We start from the raw sequence: 24,184 nt of genomic DNA, 5'->3' as shown, positions 1-24,184 counted from the left end.
ATCCATGCCTTGTTCCTGTCTAGGGATTCCCACAGTAAATATCTCCTCACCTCATAAACTTTTACCTTTGACACTGGGCTCATCCATCCATCTCAACTGAAGCATGAGAAATAAGAACACATTTTTAACCCATTAATGACCTTGAGGCTTCCTACCAAAACAAGATGTGAACTTCACCAGCAAAACATGCATTATCTCATTCTATGTGGACCAGACCCATTTTAGGTGTCCTGGCTTCTAAAGATTGGTCTTAATAGCAAGTAGTGCTCTCTTCCTGGAAAGGAGCTAACTCAGAAATACCACCCCCCCCCATCCTCCATCTGCCCACCCCGTCTCTGCCAGAGCTTGCCCTTGCCACACACAACCTTTCTGTAGATGGAAACAATGACATTGTCAAAGTGTCCTTCAAGACTATATACCATAGCATGTTAACCTCGGGAGATAGTGTCACTGGGTCTCAGAACAAAAAGAAGAGAAACATGGAGTGACATTTGCTTGACATTGCATATCAGTGTCAGTGATTAAACAACAGCAGAGGTACACAGAGCTCATTGGGCCGGAGTGTGAGGAGGCAATGGCCCCATGCTGTGTAACACTCTGAACCTGCCAGTGAGTCATGTTACACAGTCAAGTTCAGGCCTTGGCTTCTCTCAACCACATCCTCTCTTCTGTGCCTTAAAAACAAGAGGGAAATGGAATGTACTTCCAACATGTGCTGTTACTTACAGGGCTGGGTTCATGGCACCCCAGAGGCCACTGACTTCAATAGGCTATTTGAAATAATCCATGGCTGATGGACCTGTGGGTACATCTGGGTTGCTCAGAATTGGGGAGACAGGCAAGTCCACTCCCTGCATTCCCCTTAGCCATCCAGCGGAAGCTTAGATGTCTGCTGCCAGCCTTGAGAAGGTGCACTCTCCCATTTTCTACCCCCGTGCTTGCAGTCAGCCCATCCTAACAATCCCAGCCGTCAGGGCCCTGAGAAGTGTGGGGACTGTGATGCAAGCCAGTCTGCATTCTTATTAGTTGATTCCTAATCTGGGCAGATGCAGCACCATGATCTCTGTCCCCTAATGTGACTCTAGTGAGAATTCCCAGCTTTTTCTCAAGTAATGGAAATACAGAACTTGGCTTCCTTGCCCAGTGTAGCCTACAGAAGTAGACTTCACTTGCTGGCACTGGGCTTTGACTTCTGTTCCCTCTTTAATTCCATTATCAACTCCCAGGTCCTAACAGCAGACAGGGATGAACTCTGTGACTCTAGAAGACTCTGATCACAAAAAAGAAAAAAAAAAAAAACTCACAAACCTCCCTAAAGGACACCAGGGCCCAATGTCTTCAATCCTTCAAAGAGTCAACACCCTGATATCCCAGCCAGTCTACAAGCCTGTGTTCAAAGTGATGTTCAGGCCTTCTTACAACACTGGGCAACACAGAATGGCATCTGTCTTTAATGTCCCAGGATGTCCCTGTGCTGCAGCTGGCATCAGCTGCCCCAGTGGGAAGAGGCATCTCGGGTATTATTTCTGTGTGTGGACAGCTGGCATCCCCACACTTTCATCAAAAGTCAGAGTTACACACCACACTCTGTGTGCCTTCTACTTGCAGGACCAGATCTTCTCGGATGCCTCCCCCTGTGTCAGGTGAGGCAGGGAGAAGCACATGACAGCAAGGCTCCTCTCCGTCAGTCCTGCCTTCAGTTCCTCATGTACTCACTGACACTTCTGTTTAGGGAGCCCTTAATCTTTAGGTCACATGTGAATGACACAGTGACTGGGCCAGCATCTCCCGGTGGTCAGTGGGAGACTTTGTGAAGTGCTGCCCTTTCTGTATGTTAATCAGGACTCCTGATGCCCCACTACTCTGAGTAAACACAGGAGGCCCCTTTGCAGCAGAGCTGGAAAAGAAAGCAAGTCAAACATCTAGCTGCACCTCCTTCTTTGTCCTTGATTTCCCCACTTGTCTCCTGAGGCAAAGTTTCAGGTTGTCTTGGCCCAACAGAGGTGTCACCCCCTCTTGATTGTCCTTGCCCTGGACCCTTCTCCTACATATATAGAGGCAGATTTCTTTACTACAGCTGTCTGGCTCCTAGCAATCATGGGTGATCTTAGACACCACAACCCCAGGTCCAACAGATCGATCCCATTGTCCCCTTCCCTTGGGGATAAGATAAACTTGGGCCTTGGGATGTGCCATTCTCTTCTCACAGGATGGCATTCCCTCACCTCTGTATCCTTGAGGGCTTCGAAAAGAAATCATACACATCAATGCATACCAACTTGTTTTTCAGATCTTGTTGCTGGGCAACTGGCAGTTCTCAGTTCTTTTTAACATACTGCTAGAAGCTCAGGCTTATCTCATAAAATCTAAGATTATTGTATCATTTCCTGCACCGGTCAATGAATGCGATTTTTAGCTTCCTTTAATTGTCCTCTTCCTTCACCTCAGCCCACAAATTGAATATATCTATGGATGCATCAGGGAACCTCACAAAGACCACTCCCAATGTTGATAGAGAAAATCAGTCCTTGGTTACAAGGTACCATTGGTTGCCACAGACGCTGCCTGAAAGCTTTAGAGTTAACTATAGGTTTGGGGGTCACCACTGAAGGACTTTAAGTGTCAGATTTACATTTAGAGAATTGTCAGTCTGGCTACAATAAAAGGCCTGAGATGGAGGGGAAGGAAAGGTGAGAGGAGGCTTAGCCACATGGGGCAGGTGGTGTCAGCCACAGTGGGCAGTGAGCATGGGCATGGGCATAGGGAAGGGAGAAGAGTCAAGAGGGTTTTGTAAGTGTTTTGGCACGGACAGCAGTTTGTGGTGAAGAAGACATCGTTCAGCATGGCCCAGAGATAAGGCAGAGGAGACATTGTGTTCTGATGATTCAGAGGGGTTCTGAATGACAGGATGTGTATTGGAGTAGAGGCAGGATTCAGGGAGAAGTGTGTGGGGCTGGTGGGATATCCCAGCCATCAGACTAAGAGACTCCAGGTTGATTCTATCCCAGGTGGGATCTCCTTGTGGGTTGCTCTGTACAGAGAGGAAAGCCTGTCTCACATGATCCCCACAGGAACTTGCAGGCAGGTGCTGTGGCAGGAGCTCTGTCCTGCCTGAATCATCTTCTCCTGGAAGTGCCTGAACTTCCTGTCTGACTTCCCTTTATGTCATTAGCCCTTGCACTCTCTTAGTACCACCTTCTGGGTAGCTCAGAAAGTGTGAGTCTGCGGGAGGAGTATGCACCTCTGGGAGCTCACCCTGCCCAGGGTCTCGTGGACAAATGTCCAGCTGAAGCATGTGGTCTGCACCCCATGCCCTGCTCTGCGGTTGTGGAAGGGGAGGAAAGGGACTCTGGTCTAGCCTGTGCTCGAGAGCTAGAAGCCCTCTGACAAAGTTTCTGCCTGCATCGCTTTCTCTGGCTTATAGGCAGCCCACTTCAACCTCTTCTTATCTGGCTGAGCCTTTCTTCCACTACGTAGCAAACTCTGCCCATTTCTGCCTGGAGATGTAGACTTTGCGGACACCAGAGGGTCTGCCATGTACTTGAGCATTGGTGCTTCCCCGGCCAGTTTAGATCTTTACAGTTAATGTCTGTGGGGTGGAGTTGGCCTCAGAAACTACTGACTGGTCTTAACCTGTCTTCCTCCTCTCTCCCATAAGGCTCATCCACCTGTGAACCTCTTTAAAACTTCAGCTACAACTGACACTGTGCCACAGTTTCCATCAGATTCCTCACTGTGGTCTGGCCTGCTCCCCAGCCTTAGAGTTCCTCAGCTTCCTCTTGCAGCAGGCCTGCCCTTCCTACGGGGATGACTCTTCCTCTGTCAATGGTCCTCCTGATCCTAAGCCTTCCTTTGACCTTCCAGACGGACCCTCCTCCTTCTATTGCCACATATGTCTAACTCTGTCTGCCATCCCCAACCTCTTGTAGTCTTTTTCTCTCCTTCCAAGGCTTTTCAGAGCATGTGATCAGATTCCACCTGTATGTTCTGCTGTGCACAGTGCACCTCCACAGTAATGTGCTTGCTGCTTGAAGACCTTGTTGGGTTTCCTTGTTTTCTCTGTTATCCTTTCCCCACTGGGGGCAGGCTCCAGACTCCTTGAATGGAAGTTATGCCCCAGAAGGCTCCCAGCAGGTCACTAAGGCACCGCTGCTGTGTGCACACACCATGCACATCTCAGCCTGCACAGCATCATGCCATCGGGCCCGATTGCCATGCTGTCTCACTTCCTGGAAGGATGGGGTGCGAAGCCAATGAATATATGCAGTGTGTGGAGCAGCCTTGCCTGGGGAATCTTCTTTTCTTACTGTTAGTGTCACTTTTCCTTCCCAGAGAAACCACAAAGTCCTCCGTCCTGTAGCAACAGACATGGGCATATTTTTAGACGCAGCTATATCCCAGGGAACAGCTTTTTCTTAAGTGTGTTGAATGGGGCTGGGTGTTACTCTCTTTTGAGCCTAAAGGTAATAAATCATTCGAGACAGAAATATTCTCCCAGCCCTTCTATTAGATTTTCATTTTAAGCATTCCAAGGATGGAGTTAGGTAACTCCTTGCAGTATTTTTTTAATTGGTTATTGGTTAATAAAAGGTCACACCTGTTCTGTTACTATGCTGAGATACATTGGATATAGAACAAAGGCACATTCACAGCTTTATGTAAAGTGAATCTGCATCACTAGTGGTCTCTCCTTAGTGACACAAAGTGTAGTAAGGCTTGTGATAGTGTTAGATACTGCAAGCGCATTGTCAGCTGAGGGTATTGTTAAGGAGAAAGGCATTTGATACAACCCCTGCCAAACACTTCAGCCTGGCCCAGACTGCTTTCAGCTAGATTAGAACACTGACGTCAGCCTGTGGCCAGCTAAGCATTCAATACATCCCTGCTTTATAGTGGGATGCTGAGGTCTCATGCTGCATTGGAAGTGTAAGTAGCATGGCTGTGTGGGTATTTGTCATTATAGAGTGTTTTATGTATTTTGAGGTACAGTGCTTACTGAATGAGTTATCACCATCAAAAAAATTGAAGGAGCTTAAGTTGGAGGCTATCTTATAGAGCTTCATACAATGAAGTACATAAATCACATATGTAAGCAGGCATGAGCTACGTTTGTAGGTGTGGGTCACACATTGAATTTTAAGATCATGCTTATGCACAGAAAGCCTGCTAGGATGCATTGGTCTTCCATGGTCCCTGGTCTTAATTTTGCATGATGTCTAGGAAAAATCAGAGATATGTGGGTACTTTAAGAAGTGCCGATACATATTTAAAGAAGGAGGTGGCAGAAGCCCCTGATCCCCACACATAGACAAGAGCTTACAGATGTGTCAGGGCTGGGGCTTCAACATACAAGTCCTGAAGCGCTCAGCCATTGCGAAGCAGGCTTAGGAGTGTGGCCATCTGATGTCAACAGTGAGTTATTTTAACCCAATATCTGCTGACCCTGGTCTGATCCTTCTCTTTTTCCCTCCCCCTATCCTCTTGCTTTCTGGGAAGAGAGAACCACAGTGAGATTGAGCGGCGCAGGCGAAACAAGATGACTCAATATATTACGGAGCTCTCCGACATGGTTCCCACCTGCAGTGCACTGGCCCGGAAGCCAGACAAGCTCACCATACTGCGCATGGCAGTTTCACACATGAAGTCCATGAGAGGCACCGGGAACAAATCTACTGATGGTGCATACAAGCCTTCCTTCCTCACTGAGCAGGTGCCCCAGTGTTACTCTTCTGGTGCTGTGGCCAGGGAAGTGGGGGAGAGTCTTAGGATCACAAGCCTGAGATAAATTATGTGGGAACATGGAGGTCATGTTTGGGAGAGGGGTGGAGGCAAGAAATTTTTCTTCTACAGCAAGAAGTACTCTTCAAAAGTGCCAGATCTCACTCTCTCTTTCTCTGTCTCCCATACACCTCAGTGAGGAGTGGTTAAAAACAGTGTGATGAGCATGATGACCCAGGAAGGTGGCACCGATACCATAATTCCTGTATGTAAGGGAAGTGAGAGGATAGCCATGAGAGTCACCAAAACAGTCATGGTGATGGCGACAGGGCCACCGCAGTCAGCACTGGCATGCAGTCATGGTCCTGATGCAAGGCACATCTTTCTGTGCTGTTCATTTAGTTTATCTGACAAGCCACCACTCTTCATCACTGTTAGAGAGGTGAGGAAGTCAAAGCTTGAATTTTGCAGGGTCAGTTCCTTAAAGAAGGAACTGGAATCTGGTCTATTGGGGTTGCCTAAAGCTGTGCTTTTATACCAGTGCTAACTGGAGAAGAAATGCATGGAAAATTGCAAGGCGGCATTAGTAAGTGGATTTACATGAGCCAGGTGGCTTGTGTTGTCCTTCCTGTGGTGGTCACAGTGAGCATCAGGGGAAGCTCTAGTTGTCTAACTAAGCATGAAGTTACGGCTTTCTGAGTTCCATAGCTTTCCTAAGTTATTGAACAGATGGATCCGGCAGAAAGAGGTGACATTACATGGTTGTCAGGAGTGTTAATTTGGAAGTACCAAGTGTTCCATGTGTGGAAACTTGAGTAATGGAATGTTTAACAAGACTGAAAGTGAGGCTCAAATGAAATTGAGAAGTGACTGGGTGACTGGGTTGCACTAGGGGTGGCGGTGCTCAGGACAGAGACTGTGAAGGAGTCACAGAATGGGCACACAAAAGAAGTCAGCATGGGGACAGTGTGTGCAGAGGGAGGATGGAGAAGGCATAAGGGATCATTAGTCATGCTGTGCTCATTAGAGCATCTGCCCATGTTGTGACTGCAGGGTTAGAAGAATGAGAAAGATAAACCAGTGCCATTCCCTTCTGTCCAGAGCAGGTACTTTACCTATGCTGATGACTTTTAAATGTGCCCAGGGCCATGTGACCTTTCATGTTGAGGGTTTTAGGAAGAAGGCAGTGACCACTTTTGGCCTTAGAGTTGTAGAGCACGGTGGCCCAGGTGCAGGCTTCCTTCCTCATTCCCTTCTCTACAAAAATGTAAACCAGCTCCTCGAATGTGGTGAGGAAGGCATCCCTGTGTGGACTGATTAGCATGGGGATGTTACTATAATAAAAGGTGAATGGTGAGAGATGACTTGCTGGCAATGTTTAAGTACTACTAACACTAGAGTCAGTATGGAATGTTTTCCACAAATTTATTTAATCCTTACAAAAAGGACTCTAAGCAGCTACAGGGGGTGGCAGAGAAAAGGCAAGTACACATCAATGCCACTCTCTCGATCACATGTATACTTACAGAGCCCTGTAAACACTATGTGGCAAACACCTACTAAGCCCTGCACACCAGAAGCACATTTAACCTCCAAAAATTTCACTGAAAGTAAATTTTATGACATATCAGAAGCCAACGCCATTAAATGCCGCGCCAAAGTAAAGCTAAGTGGAAGACCATGGATGGAAGCTTTCTTAACTCCCAAAGCCATACTGTCTGACTGGAGAAAGGAGGAGGAAAGGCCAGCTATGAGTGGCAAGCTCTCAGATGATGAACCTCAGGAGAGCAGATGTGGAGAGATGGGCAGGGTACCAGACCTTTGCAATCCTTGCAAACAGGGTTAGAACATACATGCATAAACAAAGCCACTCTACCTCCTCCAGTGACAGAATTCTCTCCCTCCCCAGACATCCCATTTTTTAAAAAGAGGGCCTTCCTGTTGGGAAGACTCTCCTGACACTGAGAATGAAAATGCTGATGCTCGTAGAGCTACAGAAGCATCTAAGAGGCACAGGAAACAGAAGTGCATATGGGAAATTGACAGAGTAAACTTGAAAAATGCTTGCACTGTCATCCATCTTGGTTTCCCAAGCTGAGTGCATTTGAATTGCCCCCCAGCCAGTGCCTGCCCACGAGCCACAAAGATCCTAGGTTGCGCCCCCAGAAGTTAAGGTCTTCTAGGGACTTCAGTCCTTGGCTGCTCTTGGGCACTAGGGGGTCACTCTGACCAAATGCTTGGACTCTATTGTTCACTTCCTCTCAGCTGCCCCTGACTATTGGGTGGTAACCATTCCTCATGGGATTGTATTTGAACTTTTGAGTCTGGGGCGGGGAAAATGCTTTCTTACTGCTGGTCCCAAAGAATGATTTTATTCTTTGGGGCCTGGACAGTATGTGAGAGGTTGGAGTGGTGGCTCCAGACTCTAGTGTTTGTGGAAGCATTAGCTCTACATGTCCTGCAAGCCAGGAGCCCAGGCATTTTATTTAGCTTGATGTAACTGGATATGCATACATATACGTGTATATATATATATATATATATATATATATATGTATGTATATATATGTATACATATATATTGGTCTGATTTTAGGCATGGTTATCTCAGTTTAGCAAAATTGATTGTGACCCCTTGGGGGTGATGACAGGACTTCAGGAATAAGAGGAACAAGAGTACAGTGTCCCCACACAGTAGGGAGGCTTACAGTCTGTTTATTTTTCTCTTCCCTCCTTTTCAGTCTTCTTCCTTCCTGCCTTCCAGGACCCTTTGTGCCATGCACTGGGTGCTGGGCCCTTCTGGGATGTCATGACTGCGGTTTCAGTACATGAGGAAAGTACCTCATGAAACAGGCAACTCAGCATCCCCTAATCATTGTCACCTGCTCCCTGATTTCTTCCCACTGGAAATCTCCCCCCATTCATACTCTCCAAGAAAAGATGGTGCATTTTAGGGATGGTGCAAGTTTTTGTCTATTTCTCCAGAAAATAAGCTAACCAAGTGAAATGACATTCATCAACACAACCATTTGTACACCACAATGAACAGCTACCTAAAGAAAGTTGAGGTTGCTAATTGAGAGAATTTAATGGATCCGGATGTTAGTGCACTTGCTGACCATGGCCTTTACTCCCCAGGAGCTGAAACATCTCATCCTTGAAGCTGCTGATGGATTTCTGTTTGTGGTGGCAGCAGAGACAGGAAGAGTAATCTATGTGTCTGATTCGGTCACTCCTGTTCTGAACCAGCCACAGTCAGAGTGGTTTGGGAGCACCCTCTATGAACAGGTACACCCTGATGATGTGGAGAAGCTGAGAGAGCAGCTGTGCACTTCAGAAAACTCTATGACAGGTGAGTAAGTATAGCGTGTGTGTGTGTGTGTGTGTGTGTGTGTGTGTGTGTGTGGCCATTTGATCTTAAAAATTGTTCATCCTGTAAAACACATTAGGAAGCTAGAAGTCATAAAATGTCCTAATGGTGAAGTGATACATTTTATTTAGATTGTATAGGGGCTTCATTCACAATATCTTAAAATTTTTAGAGCCAGTTTCTCCTCCACTCCCTGGAATTGTTCCTGTAATTAGTGCATGTGGCCAGTAGGAGGTGGTCTTGCTGCATTAGTGAGACCCATATGTTTTCTGTATACCAATATGATGCCTACCACTTACACCCCAGGTCTTAGTTGCTTGAAAGACTTGTTGAAATAGTTAAGTAAGTCAGTTCTGCTGTAAAAAAAAAAAAAAAAAAAAAAAAAAAAAAAAAAAAACAGACACTATTTCAATATCACAAGACACAAACACATGCAATGAGATCTGTAGAATTCACTGGGGTAAGTGGGTTGGAAGTAAAACACTCCATAGACGATAAAAATAAAAGAAAGAACCTACTGAAAATGCCAGCATGCCAGCATGGGTGACAAATGGAAATTCGTAAATATTATTAAGCATGGTGATTGGCCAGGAAAATGGCTTTTGGTTGGGTAAGCAGGTCATAGGAGATGTTGTCACTTGTATGCTCTCATGAAATGCTTCTAGCTGTGTCCTCACAGAGTAGAAAGGACTGGCACAGCCACAAGGGTTCTGTCCTCCTGACATAATACTCCCATCACCTCAGGAATCAGCCTGTGAAGTCAAGTGCTCAGTTCATTTCATCCAGGTCATGGTGTCAGCAGGTTTGTGTCCCTTGAGACCTCTCCTTAGTTTCCAGGCCCTTCCCTCTGAATCTTCCATGATCTTTCTTTTGTATGCATTCCTGATACTTCCCCTACTCTTGAAGGACACCAACCAAGAAGCTGGCTTTACCTTAACTACCTCTTTAAACGCTCTACTCCTAAAGCAGTCATATTCTGAGATTTTGGGAGTCTTCAACCTGTGAACTTTTGAGGGAGTGTCTCAATTCTACCTGTAATAGAATCAAATCCAGTCTGATAGTGTTCCATCCTGGCAGAAGTTGTGCCCTTTCTGAGAGACAGCAGCCATTTCTTCATTGCTGCTGATCGGTGCATAGAGATCCAGGGTAGGGATGGGGTTTGTGTCTTAGCCATCTCTGCATGCCTGTAAAAGAACAATGCCAGCTCAGACTCAGAAAGACACCTTGCTCCCCCGTTGGGCTGAAGTCTTATAATGCAGAATGTAGAGTTCAACACTTGAGAACTGTGAGAGAGAAAATAAGCTAGCCAGGAAGTGTTGGTTTTAAAGCTGAAGTCACCTCCTCTGGAAAGAGCTGTGTTTTCCCCTAAATTTTCTGTATTTGGCCACAGGATGTGGCTTCTTCAAATCCTTGAGGAGACCTAGCTGGGGACGATGGCAGGGGAAGTGGTGGCGAAGGGCAGGGCAGGTTCAGGTCTAGGATGTTGCTAACTGACTCATCAGAGGCTTGTGTACATTTCTGTGTGAAATCTTCATGCATCTGGCTGAGTAGAAATGGCCTTGGGGGAGTGTGAACAGTAGTCACAGTAGACAGAGCTGGTACAGTGTAGGTAATCCCCCAAGATGCCAAAGGACTCTCAGGGAGTTGTGGACAGTCGGAGCTCTGAACTCTCTTTCTGGCCAGGGTTCTCTTGAAAAGAAGACGGAGTTGGAGATGTGGATCCTGATGCTTAGGATGTAGGGGCATAGGATTTCTTTTCCTTAGAGCCACGAACTGAAATGGACTCTTCCAGGTTGCACACAAGACTCTTGATCTAGGGAAGATAGCTTGAAAGAGCTCCTTGCAGCAGGGATGCTGCTGACTGGCATGGGGTTCGCTGGTACCTAGGGCAGGCTAGAGGTTGATTATTGAACATCCAAAGTGTACATTTAATGTGTCTCATTAGAAATTCTTCAGGGATACTTGATACCTTTGATTATTAAATAGGGTCTCAAATCCTTGTGTCCCTGAATGTCTGTGGTTTGAAGTCAAAAATAAGTAAACATGGCCACTTAGGGGAGTTAAGGCGACATGTGCAGGGTCGGGGAGCTGTGCAAGGCCTGCTGGAATAGAGGTGGCTTCCCTAGAACAGGCAAACCCCTCCACTAAGGGAGTCTCTGATCCTCTCTCCTAGAAAGAGGATGCTGCAGTCATTGGACCTGTAGCAGTATCTGTACTGAAGGTAGCCTGGGGGAGGGGATGTTCTGTGTGTGCTCAGTGGGAGAAGGGACAAAGAGGGGAGCCAGAGCAGGGTGTGCAGCCTGTCCTTCTGGCCAGGCGACCTAGGCAGTGATACCTAGAGGTGTGGTATCAAGGAGGGATGGTGGTAGAGCTCTTTGTTGAACTGAATCTCTCCATAGCTGGTCAGGTGTGACCAAGGGTGGTATGAAGATACTTGGAAGCACAGCAGTGGTGTGGACCATTGAGGTGGTTTGTTTTTCTGTGAATGAGTGCTGGACTCTAATGCCAGACAACAATGGTGCCCTCAGCCAGCAACAGCAATGCTGAACATAGATAGACACAGCCACGGAGAGGGAGCTGGGAGACTCATTTTCACTCTGGTCTTTTCTTGGTGATCTTGGGAGGTCCCTTTCTTCTTTGATCATTGTTCTTCTTATCATAGCACAGCAGATTCCTAAGGCTCCTTCCTGGTCTGATTTTATTCCTTCTTCTAAGGCTTCCAAATAGGATCTAATGCACTGGTTAGAAAACTGTAGAGGGAGAGGGGCTAAACTTGGAGCAGGCCAGCATTGTACTGAAGTGCTGTCACTACCAACCCAGAAGGTAGCAGTGGCCTTGTGGAGAAAATAGGGGTGTGTCCAATAACCTGTATCCAGGCACCAGTTATAGTGTTCATCAGCTGGCTGTATATGCTGAATGTCGATGCACTTTTAAATAGACCTACTCAAAAAACCAGGCCCTGGACTGACTGCTTGACAAAAACATGAATTGGAGCTTGCAGGAACCTAACCCTGAACTTCCCTTAGGAGCAATGTTTCAGTGTTTATTCATTTACTGCCCACAGTAGCTTTATGAATCATAATGTGAATTCATCCTTAGTCTCCCCCCCCCAGCTTTTCTTTGTTTCATGTGGGACTTTTAAAAGACACCACACATTTATATGCAGCTCTGTGCTTGGGACCTCTGTCTATGCAGTACCTAACATGCACAATGATTTCTGCCCAGGCCCCTGTGTGTGCTCAAGGCTTGCCTTTCTTAGCTCTTTGTTTAGATCCCTCTGCTCTCTCCTGCCCTGACCCATCCTGAGGGCTAAGGAACCTCAGAGCCAGGCTTGGAGGCTAGCCTCTCCATCCACTTGAACTCATGAGTTGAACTGACTCTTTAGAGGAAGGGGCAACGCTGAGCAATGAGTGGTGTTTAAGGTGATCCGCGTGGGGGACGGAGTGCATTGTGGGGAAGGGGACTGCAGAAATAACCACTTCTGATCTCCCAGTGATCTGAGTAGTCACTCTCAGTGGGGATGAGGGTGGGAGGGTGTGGAAAGGCCCAGGGCATTCCAGGTGACGACAGGCATTTCACTGTAACTGGATATGCCCAAGCACTGGGGTCAGAAAGCAAGCAGGGGGCAACAGAGACACCCTGGAGACATGGAGGGGCCAGTCCTCTCAGGGTCTTCTGGTGGTTGAACTCTGGAAAACTTTGATCCCGGTGAGCTGAGACAGACAGTGCATTGCCAGTGGTCCTGGCACCTGACTGGGAAGAATGGCTTCGATTCTCCAGCCAGAAAGACGGTGTGGGAGAGGTTAATCTGTGGCCATTTCAAGAGGAAGTTCATTTGGACCCCCCTGCATTGCCCTGGTGTGCTTAAGGGTCTGCGTCGTTCTCCTGCATTTAGGTAACTAGGTCAGCATTTTGGGTCAGTATAGGGAATAACTTTGAAAATGACTGCCCAGTAGTAGAAGTGGGTACGAAGAGTAAACTATCTTCCTCCTTCCTTCTTCCCTCCCTCTCTTCTTTTTTCAATGACCATGTTATTAACTAATTCATGAACACCTATCTTACACAGCTGAGGACAGGTCACATGTGAAGCCTTCTCTCCAGCTCCTCACCTGTAGACACTCGAAGAAGCTTCTGTTTATGAATAATAATCCACATTTCCCAACTGTTGCGGCCTGGATTCTTTGTGATAATTTGGGGAGAACCCAAGCTGGGTTGGTCCCCAAGGTTTCAGCTGGAAAGCCCCGGTGCATGAGTCACCCCCCCCCCAATCAGCTGTGATTAAGCTTTCCTATCTCCCTTTGAGCTTTGCTAAAGTCCAAGGATGCTTTGAATCTTGGGTCACAATATTTGGCCAGGTTCCGGTCTGGGCACAGATAGCTGCTTTGAGAGTCTGCCTCCAGGGAGCCATATTCAGCCAGCTGTGCTCACAGCCTCTCATCAGGCATTTTCCATGAGAGCTTCAAGATGCCATATACACTCAAGAGTCCTCCTGCCTGTCTGGGAGAGAGAAGACTTGTGGGACTCTGGATGCTTGTGACTTTCATTTTCTCACTCAACCCTAACAGTGAAATATTAATACCTGTAATTAATCCACTTACATTTCTATGACATTCTTTACCCTCTGTAGAGAATAATCACACACACTAGCTTCAGTCACTTACAGAGAATTGGCCGGTATACTCGCCCTGGGTTTGCCAAGGGGGCCTGAACCAGGTAATGACTCTGAGGTACCCAGGGGAGATGAGAGGCTTAGATTTTCTGGCCTCCTCTGCCGAGTTGCAGTTCTGAGCATAGAGATAGATGCCAGTATCCTCGCGCAGCATCAGCAATCACACCAGTATAGCAGCTCATCCTGGGCCAGTCATAGTAGCACTGAAGGCTCAGGGCCACATGAGAGGTGCATAGTGTCAGCACTGTGGGACTAAAACAGTCAGGGTGTTCCATCACCTTGTTCGCAGTGGTTCTCTATCAGCTCTGTGAACATAATTTTTTTAACCTGCTGGAAACGAGAGTCTCAGCTTATTCCTAGGTTCACTAAATCAGAAACTAGGATGAAGTAGTCTCTTTGTCTGCTCATGTCCTCAGTCCATGAGATGCACACTGAACTTTGAGACTTACCGACTTAGTGACACCATCTTGGAACTTCATGTCAAATTCCTCAGGTTGGGCCTACCTTTATTATTGACCTTGTCAGGCTCTTTGACCTCTGTTTAAGTCCTACCTTAGAGGGGTAGGGGATAGAAGATTTGGGGAAGTTTCTTATTAATTATGGAACCCTGTTCACATTTATCTATACTGGGCAGGCCAGTCTTGGTGAGATTTGCCAAGAGCATCCTATGGACCATCAGTTCAAGGACTTCTTGAAACATGGACTCCTCACATGACTGCTGACTCCAGTCTGCATATTCGTAAGGCTCTTGCACAACAGAAGGAGGAAGGGCATATTCTTGCTCATGGTTTCAGGGGTTCAGCCCATGGTTGGCTGGATCCATTGCTTTGAGACTGTCAGGTCAAATATCATGGGACTAAGACTGCCCACCTTGGAGTGGCCAGGAAGCAGAGAGAAAAGGGGAGAGGTGGGGGAGGGCAGGCAGCAGCCAGGACAAGATATGTTTTCCCACAGCACTGTTGCAATGACTCACTTCCCCAGTTAGTTTCTACCTTCCATAGTTCCACACTCCTCCCCTGATTATCTCCTCAGATTTTTGAGCCATTGGTAGATTAACCTTTGAAGGTCCACTGATGAAGGTAGAGTTCCTAAAATCCATTCACTCTGTAGTTCCCTTATTTGAACACTATTTACGCTGGACTAACCCCAATGCATGAGGCTTTTGGGGGATGAGTGGGAGGGATGACACTTTTTCTCCAAATCAAAATAAGTTCTAAGCAACTTCCATATGCATATACACATTGAAGTTTAAAGGAAACTGAATAGCTTAGTGAAGTGTAGTGAAAGGGGGCTTATAGTAGGTAGGGTGAGGAGTAGCAGTTGGATGCAAAACTGGCATGAGATAATGGTCTTGTTTGCCCAGCCCTTTGAGGATGCAGCCAGGACTTTAGGGAGTGTAGTTCTCACCATCAGCAACACACCTCACCGTGAGATAGAAGAGGAAAGAACTTCAGGGATACCCACACTACCCCCCGGGAAAACAAGCCAGATGCCCCAAAGACCATCTGGAGACAGAGTGCACATGGCATGAGTGGGCCTGGGAAAATAGTGGTGGTTGTCACCATTCAGTCCCAGCTACCCGAGGCAGCCGGGCTGCCTTGGTAACACTTCACAAGAGAGGGAAAAGACAGACTGTGTGGAATGGAGCCGTGTACTTGGTCCTTTAGGGGAAGAATGTGAGGCAGATAATTGGTCCCACAGGAGTTCTGTGAACTATGCAGTCCACCCTGTGGTATCAGTTCAGGAAGAAGATGGTGTATTTCCAACTGTCAGTCATGAAGTTAACTTCATGAAAACCATATTTTCAAATACATAGCTTATTTTCTTTGGAATGCACCAACCTGATCTTTGGACTAATGCCAGAATCTGAAATCCTAAACACACTCAGCAGTCCATTTCTTGCCATATTAGGTAACACAGAAGAAAAAAAAATAATTCTGGATTTCATCTCAACTATTAACACTGTTATTGAGTTTCTGTTGTTTGAAAGAGAAATGAAACATCTTAATGGTTAGAAAAGCATGTCTATTTGACTTAAGCTGTTGGCACTTGCCCAGCTCTGTAGTAAACATATAAGCTGCGGGGAAAGCGCTTGGCATTGGGCTGTCAGAGGTGCCCAGTGAGTGCACCAGTGTAGAGCTGAGCAGGCAGCTAGGTGCTCTGCCTCTTTACACAGACATGCCCACTGAAAACCACAGTACTTTCCATCCCAGATGTTTCTTTGGAACGGCGTCAGTTCTTTCTCATTGTTAAATATTTACACAACCTGCCTTGTTTTGCTTCATGAATACATAGCATACTGATGCCCCCGGAACTGTTTGTGTTTTCTCTCATATTTTATCTTGAAAGCTATTTCATGAGTCTGGACAGATCCCCAGCCTGAGCTGCTGGGTTCGCTATCATGGTGTTGTGAGAACAGATGAAGAAACTGAGCAGTGTTTCCGCACACCCTGCAGTCTCCCCAGAGCTGCTTTCTTCGAGTGCTGCCAAATGTCCCATGAGGTGATCTAGTGTGACTCAAGCACAAAGCCAAAGGGGAGATGAGGAGTCATGGGGACATGGAGAGGCAGTTAGGGGAGGTGGAAGACACTGCCCTTGGTCAGCTGGCCCTGGTGACATTTGCAGGCCATGAGTCTTTATCTTGAGAACTAACTTAACTCACATAGGCTCCCTTCCTCATCTATAGATACAGATAACAATGTATGCCCTAAGGACCGATCCAGAGCATTCCAAGAGCTAATCTGTGGGACAGCAGTAGTGGTTATGCGTGGAGACTGGTATTTCATTCACTTCTGAATAATCTACAGTGATGCTAAACCACAAACATAGATGGGTGACCTTCCAAACGTCCCTGCTTGCCTTATTTAATTTCTTTTCTTGTCCCCTGAAAGTGTCTTGGCAGCACAGGCTTGGAAGGAGCACAGGGAGAAAAGCTGGACTTCTCATCCTTTCCTAGTGCTGTTCATTCCGTCATCCATCAAGCACAAGCCACCAAGCACCAACTTTACAAGATGACGTGCTAAGTGTCAGGCAAATGAATGAATTAAACCAAAGTAGTCAAGCTCTTATGGGTTTTACATTTGTGGGGGGGGGTCTGTCTAGCTGGGTTGTAAAAGGCTGTGGGGAGGTGAGTACTGCTTTGTAAGATCTAGCAAGGAAGCCAAGGGTGAACCAGGTGAGGTTGCCAATGGAGGGGAGGTGATGCTTTTTCCCCAGAGTCTTAGAATCTAAGGATTTCCAGCCAAAGGTCTCCTGTGTCCCTGTTGTATGTGAGATGCTCACTGTGGCCATGGCTTGGAGGATGGGCTTGAGAAGACAGATTGGCTGTGTGTGGGAGGTAGAGTTCATCTTAGGAGGACACAGAGGCTTCCTCTCAGAAGGATGTGGAGGGTGGCTCAGGAGATGGAAGGAGTCAGCTCATGCTGGTATGGGAGTTATCCAGATGAAAGAGATGATACAGGCTAAGGCTAGGTGGTGATGTTTCCCTCTGGCTGCTGTAATGAGTGACCGTAATCTGGGACAGTTTAAATAACAGACTTCTTTTCTCACAGCTCTAGAGACCAGAATTCTGAAAACCTAGTGTGAAACTGAATTGGTTCCTTCTGTGGGTTCTGGGTAAAAGTCTCATCTAAGCCTCCCTCCTTCCTACCCTTGTAGATGCCTCTTGATCTGTGCCTCCTTCATTACTTGGTGTCTCAGTGTCTAAATTCATCTCTGATCAGGACACCAGTTATAATGGACTAACACCCACCTTAATCCAGTGTTGCTTTATTATTATATTATTATATCTAAAAAGACCTTATTTTCAAAGAAGGTATATAGATTCTATAAGGATATGAATTTGGAGGGGAGTACAATATTAAATCAAATCCAGGTAACAAAGTGGAAATAGAAGGAAGTGGTTATATCCAAGAAAACTATAGGTATATAAGCCAATAAGAGAGAGAATGAGAGAGAGAGAGAGAGAGAGAGAGAGAGAGAGAGAGAGAGAGATCTGAGTTCAAGGCCAGCTTGGTCTAAAGAGCAAATTCCAGTACAGCCAAGGCTACACAGAGAAACTCTATCTCGAAAAGCAAAAACAAAACCAATCAAGGGAGTAGACACAATGAGTCCAGTTCTTTCTGTGACTAAATAAGATGCCCTTTGTCAGACTTTAGCTGCCCTGTGTGCTCATGGATAAGCCATTTCTACCAGAAGGAAGTGTGGCCATAGACAGAGTTGGAAACCCCCCTCTGTGTCCCTGAGCTCTTGTTGAATGCAGCCATAGAACTTATCCCTTCCTGTGGTGTGTTTGTGGTTAATAATGGTCCCCTGGACTCAGTCTAGCTTCTTTGTGACCTGCTCAGAAGTAAGCATATTTACGGCTGTTAATGTTATAACTATGGCCCACCCTGCTCCATGAGTCAGTATTATCAAAATCCCAAAAATGGGTCTTGTAGTCCTGAGGATTAGCATATGACTTTGCTTGCTTCAACGTCTTGGCATCATGTCCATTCTGCTTTGAATGTAATATAGGTTAAGCCATGCTACCCAGTTCCTCTACTGTTTCTTACTTAATCCCTCTTCATTGCTTTACAGCTGGACCACTTAACTGAAGTGGGTGTGAGTCTTCCCTAGGTGGGAAAAAGAGTCTTCCCTAGGTAGAGTAAAGAACAGTGTATTCCTGCCTACACTACTCAGGTCTGCTGGGGCTGGAATTCAGACCCCATCAGAGGCAAGCAGCCTACATTTTCATAATTCTTGCTCATGTATAATAACTGCCCAAGTTCTAAGCCTGGACTGCTGTCTCTCTTCATTTGCCTTCCTTTGTTCTGACTCAGTTTACCACATGATGCATGAGTCCTAGCCTTGGATCAGGCCTGCCACATTACTCTGTCTGCATTAGCAGAAGCACCTCCAGACACATGCATACCTGGTGCCCATGGGGACAGAGGAGGGTGTAGATCCCCTGAAACTGTAGTTATAGACTAATGTGAACCAACACGTGAGTGCTGGCATCTGAGCCCAGGTCCTCTGCAAGAGCAGTAAGTGTTCTCAAGCACTTAGCCATCTCTCCGCTCCCATAATCTGTATTTTAAAAAGCAACTGTGGTTCCAACATGAACCAGAGGCTAAGCACTCCCACATTCAACAACATCTCTGGGAACAACAACAACAACAAAAGAATAAAAGGAAAGAGACCACAAATAAAGTACAGTCTAATCTGCCCTATGCCTAGGAGGAACTATTTGAGGAAAATGAAAAAGCTACTTTTGATTTTACTCCACCAAAAAACAGAATGGTAAAGATGCATAACATGATGGAGAATGCCCAGCATCTGCCCTGTAAACACTGCCAGAGTCTCTCTACTTGTTAACCAAGTGTCTTTCATCTTAACCTTGATATTCAAGCAGTGAGTCCACAGACACCCCCCCCCACACACACACACATCAAAAAAAGAGGAAACTATGACAAAAATAGCCCGGGAATAGTATTGTTTTTAGGAAGATATAATTATTTTGAGTTGTTTGGAACATTTAGAGAAACACTGAATCATTGCTTCCTGGTTCTGTGATTTATATCTCAGTAAAAATCTCACGTGATGGTCAGACTCTGTAAAGCCTTCAGTTAAAAATAGCTTGATTGCAAAACCCCAGCATGCTTCAGAAAATTAAAATAGTTTCCTCCAGCTTCACCAAATAATGACACATATCTCTCCCAGAAGTGGCATGACCCAAGGCGAATGGTTGGATGGAAATTCATGCATAAGCTCTGCCCTCCCTCTTTGCTGCCTTTGCTGCTAATTGAAGAAAGCATCTGCGTCCAGTTTTCCCTTTATTTTTGTACATTCTTTACTTACACCCGGACCAAAAGTCTCCTGTGCCAGTTGCGTGCTTAGGCATTAGTCCAATGGAAAGATGCATGGATGGCTTGCAATTTTCCCCTTCAAGTGATGACATAAATTACTCCCCAGTGGGCTATTTACAATGTTGTTCTTTAACTTTTTTTTTAACCTTGACCCAGTGCACATGTGCTGAGGACTGAGAATCACGAGAGTGATGTATAGTGATGTTGTGGGGCAGACTCTACCAGTCATTCATATCTCTCCCTCTGTGACTTGCTTGTGATATGGCCACACAACTTGGAATGTGGGTAACAGCAAAGCCAATGACCTCAGGAGAGAGCCATTTCAACTTGAGAACAGTAAGCTTGTACTCATCATGCTGAATACTTCAGCCTACAACTCTGCCACTGTCTCAAGCATGTACAGCTTGTATTGGTTGGGAGAGCTGTATATCTGCAGATTTGTGGACATTCAGTGAGGTAATGGCAGGGGCTAAATGTGGGTTTCCTGGCTGCTGAGTGATCTTGGCCAAGGTTAGGATTCTCCCCAAGCCTCTGTTTTCTCCTCGATGTGATGAGAGGATGGTGTTCAGACCATGACTGCTATATCTCAGCCACCACCTTTCCCCCCATCTTCCATACCTTTGTACTTGGTAAAGCTCCCTAGACACACAAGCTGAATGGATGTCCAAGCATACGATTATGTGAACACTAAGTGTTGAGGGAGAAAAGGAAAAGTCTTCAGGAGAGGTCTGGTGTGTAGTAGGGCTCAGGAGTATGCATTGCACATAGTTTGTCCCATCTGGTGTGCCAGACACCAGACTTTTTCCTTTTTAGCCAACAACCAGTTCCCAAATCAGGACACAGAGACTTTTTATTAGTTATGAATGCTCAGACTAGCTTAGGCTCATTTCTGGCTAACTCTTTTAGCTTTAATTAACCTTTTTCTTCTTTACCTTTTGCCTCAGGGCTTTTTCCTTTCTTTCCTTTCTGAATAGATTCACTGCCCCATGTGACTGGCTGCCTGGCAGCGGCCTGGGTGTATCCCTCTTTTTCTCCCTCTTTCTCTTCTTTCTCCTTCTCTCATACTCCCTCCTTCTTCTCTTCTTGTTCTCTTCCCAGGCCTAGATGTTTTTCCTCCTATTTATTCTCTCTGCCTGCCAGCCCCTCTCCTATCCTTTCTCTGCCTAACTATTGGCTGTGTAACCTTGTATTAGACCAATCAGGTACCTTAGGCAGGCAAGGTGAAACAAATGTATCACATCTTTACATAATTAAACAAATGCATCATAAACAAAAGTAACACAGCTTTACACAGTTAAAGTAATATTGAGCAGTATAAACAAATGTAACACATCTTTGCCCAGTTACGATAACATTCTGCAACAATCTGGAGTGAGAATGTAGTCTTTGGCCACCCTACTCCAAGCAGTCACTGACCACAGGCTTTGAGAGGGGAAGCTTCAGGCCAAGTGGTTTCTAGGACAGAAAGAAAATGCAGGGCGAGCCTGTGTCAAGCAGGGGAGGGACACTCATGTCCTCCTAGGGGAGCCTTGGTGGGACATCTGAAGGGTTCTTCAAAGTAAGGAAGCCCCAGGGTTATTGAACCACCTCAGCAGCTAAGGTTTGCCCAGGACAATGTGACAAAGCAGTGTCAGGCATGAAGACTGGACCTGAGGGAATGGGGCTCACTTGTCCCCACTCTTCTTGGGACTGGCAACAGCTTGGCTTATGACTGAGTCTTATCCCTGAGGCTTAGTCCCCACTTTTCATGAGTAAGGATGGTCTCTTTCTGGTAGGTCACTATGTGTCCTTTATTCCATACATGTCTCTGCTGAAAATGGAAGATGCAGCCAGAGATGAAACAGACACAGTCACCATCCACAGTAGAACTCATAGTGTGGCCAGGAAATGGACAGATAACCACACGATAAACCAGAATGAAAATGCTCGGTGTTCTCAGAGGAAAGGATCAGGGTGCTGAGGTAGGAAGAGGGCCTCAACTCCTGTGTCAGAGGATGTGGAAATAGTTCAGAAGAGCTAGGGTTGTGTTTGACTGGAGATTCACAATTTACAGGGTCAAGCTGTGGAATTAGCGAGTCTGAGGCGGAAAGGCTGCCATGGGTGTGATGAGGAAAAAGGTCAACTAGTGCTGGCCCCAGAGAACCATTTTGCATTTAAGATTTAGTCATAGTGCAGGACACAGTCCCTAGAAGGATGTTAGCATTTTTAGAGATAAAGGCTGTCTGGTTGCTGGGAAGGAAATATGCTTTTGAAACCTAAGGATAAGGACTAATATTTATGTAATATTAGAGGAGCTTTGCAAGGTGACTCCATAAATATTTTTCCTTAAACACTCCAGACAGGCCATAAACAGGGAGTTCTTTGGCATGTGCTGTCCAGTTGTTGCAGCCCCATGGCTGAGGCCCATCCTCCCTCCCTGGACCATCTTTGCACATCAGTCCCATGTGTGTGGCATCTGTCTCAGACCCTGTGCCTTCTATGTATCCTTGATGACTGAAATTGGTAGAGTTGGTGTTTGGCTTTTTCCAAGCCTCTCAGGGGCTCCTATCCCTTATAACTCACCAATACTTGAAAGCTGTTGTTTCATGGAATTTGATGGCCTCAGAAGGGAGAGTAGATCCACTTCCTTACACACATGCCCCCCCATCACTTCCTTTCCCCCCAAACTGAGTCTTCCTTCTCTCTTTATCATTCAACCTAAGTTTATAATATTTAACAAGATTAATTTAAAAAAAAATCTAGTAACATGTGTCAGGGCCTTCAGCAAAAGGCAGGTGTATGCTTTGTTCCTACATGTGTCTAGGGGCTTCAGCAGTGGACAGATGTATGCTTTGGTCCTGGTCACCTGCAGGGAACAGGCTCCTCATCTATTCCTCTCACTGGAGCACTGCCCTTGGAAGCAGCCTGTCCCCCTCACCTTGGCAGGTCAGCTGGCCACTTTGCTCTGAGCCCGGAACCACTAACCTATGCTGCCTGAGTCCCTGTTCCCCATTTTTTGCTTGCAGAGTGCACACTTCTCTTAGACTCCCATACTTCCTTTCTTGGCATGCAATTCCTTCATACAGTCACCTCTGGACCTCTGAAGCCAGTTAGATTAGGGACCACAGTGGAAATGTTCAAATGCCCTACATAGAGGTCTATGGTCATGTGTAGGCTACACACATCCTCCTATGGACTTTACATCACCTTTAGATGGCTTTTTAAACCCAAACAATGTAAATGCTATATGAGTTCAGATATTAAATGTCCCTCAAATGTCAATGTGTTAAAGATTACACTGTTGCCCTGTTGGAAGTTGATAGAACCTTTAAGACTTGGGGCCTACTTGGAAGTCCTTGGATCATTTAGGGTATAGTAATGAGAGAGAATCATGGAAAGAAGGCCCTCTCTTTCTCTTCTTAGCCATCAAGTGAACAGGTTTCTTCAACCTGCACTCCTGCTATGATGGGCTTTTTCACTACAGGACTAACTGATGATGGAAAAAGAAACTCCAAAACTATCACCTTAAATAACCTCATCTTATAAGTTGATGAATTTCAGTGTGTTTGTAATAGTGACAGAAAACTGAGCAACAGTCTGTAACCAGTTGCTGTGTGGTATTGTTCAGGGGTAATGGTAGGAAAATAAGGTGTGTCCGTGGTCAGTGCAGATGCATTTCTTAGAGCATTTTTGATCAGTGATGGGTAAAATTTGCAAAGGTGAAATGCATAGACACAGAGAGATGGACAAGTATATTTGTCCAACTATATTGTTACTAGTTTCTATACCCATCCCAGGTACTCTGTTTTTGTTGTTGTTGTTTTGTTTTTAGCAGAAAGTCTTCAGTGTCTATCTGATCTAATTACCTCCTACTGTTCTTCATGGGTCTAGGTATTTTGTTGTTTTTAATTATTTATTTAGCAATTTGTGAAGTAAGGGAATCCAGACCTGAAGTTGCCTCCTGCTGTCCACCAGCCTGACTGTCTTCAGCCCTAAATGGACAATCATTTACCCTTGAAATGAAAACCCCCAGGCTCGCATTTCTGGCATTTTTGTAGCATGATCCCCCAAGGGGAATTTATTTTCTCTAAATCACACTCCAACATACTCTAAACAAGATGAGGGATTTGTACTCTGGTCTGTAGATTAAATAGCAGAGGTGCCAGCTGTGGGAGGGAGGGTGAGTGATGATTTCATAATGAATAGCAGAGCAGCAGGCTGCAGCAGAAGGCGCCCCTGTAATTCCATATTATGATTGGAATTCAAGTGCCGGGAAGAGTAATGGAGCTCTGTTGAGAGTTGTTGAGGAGCCCACTGCAGAGGTGGAGGTGGTAGAGGTGGTGTGGTCTATTACCTTGGTGCTCTCTGCCCCTTGGTAGAGATGTCCCCTCAGCCTTAGTCTGTTCTTTGCTGATGAAATGATTGCTCTCTGATGCCCTCTGCAGACTGCCACTGTCCTGTTTTACCTTCTACTGCCTGTCCCTTGCTAATTAACACCTCATTAGCACCTTCCCCAGATGGAGGGTAGGGGACAGAGGGTCAACAATGCAAACCAGACAGTTTGGCAGGCAAGTGCCTTCTGAGTGTCAGTGGGACAGGGGC

The 24,184-nt window shown here is 46.0% G+C and overlaps 1 protein-coding gene across 7 annotated transcripts in view; it reads left to right on the top strand.

Moving 5' to 3' along the window:
* Arnt2 (aryl hydrocarbon receptor nuclear translocator 2) overlaps window positions 1–24,184 on the top strand; it is a 156,519-nt gene that overhangs the window by 47,731 nt on the left and 84,604 nt on the right. For 5 of the 7 annotated variants that reach the window (XM_051206556.1, XM_051206558.1, XM_051206552.1 and 2 more), the window contains exons 4-5: window positions 5,497–5,710; window positions 8,857–9,070. In XM_051206556.1, the coding sequence (XP_051062513.1) occupies window positions 5,497–5,710; window positions 8,857–9,070 (428 nt within the window). The remainder of the gene's footprint in view (window positions 1–5,496; window positions 5,711–8,856; window positions 9,071–24,184) is intronic. The other 2 variants (XM_051206553.1, XM_051206555.1) reach the window with 1 other exon arrangement.

The sequence above is a fragment of the Phodopus roborovskii genome, unplaced genomic scaffold, assembly GCF_943737965.1.
Source record: "Phodopus roborovskii unplaced genomic scaffold, PHOROB, whole genome shotgun sequence".
Lineage (NCBI taxonomy): Eukaryota > Metazoa > Chordata > Mammalia > Rodentia > Cricetidae > Phodopus > Phodopus roborovskii.
Note: the sequence above shows the minus strand (reverse complement) of the source record. Positions and strands in the feature narration are given on the sequence as shown.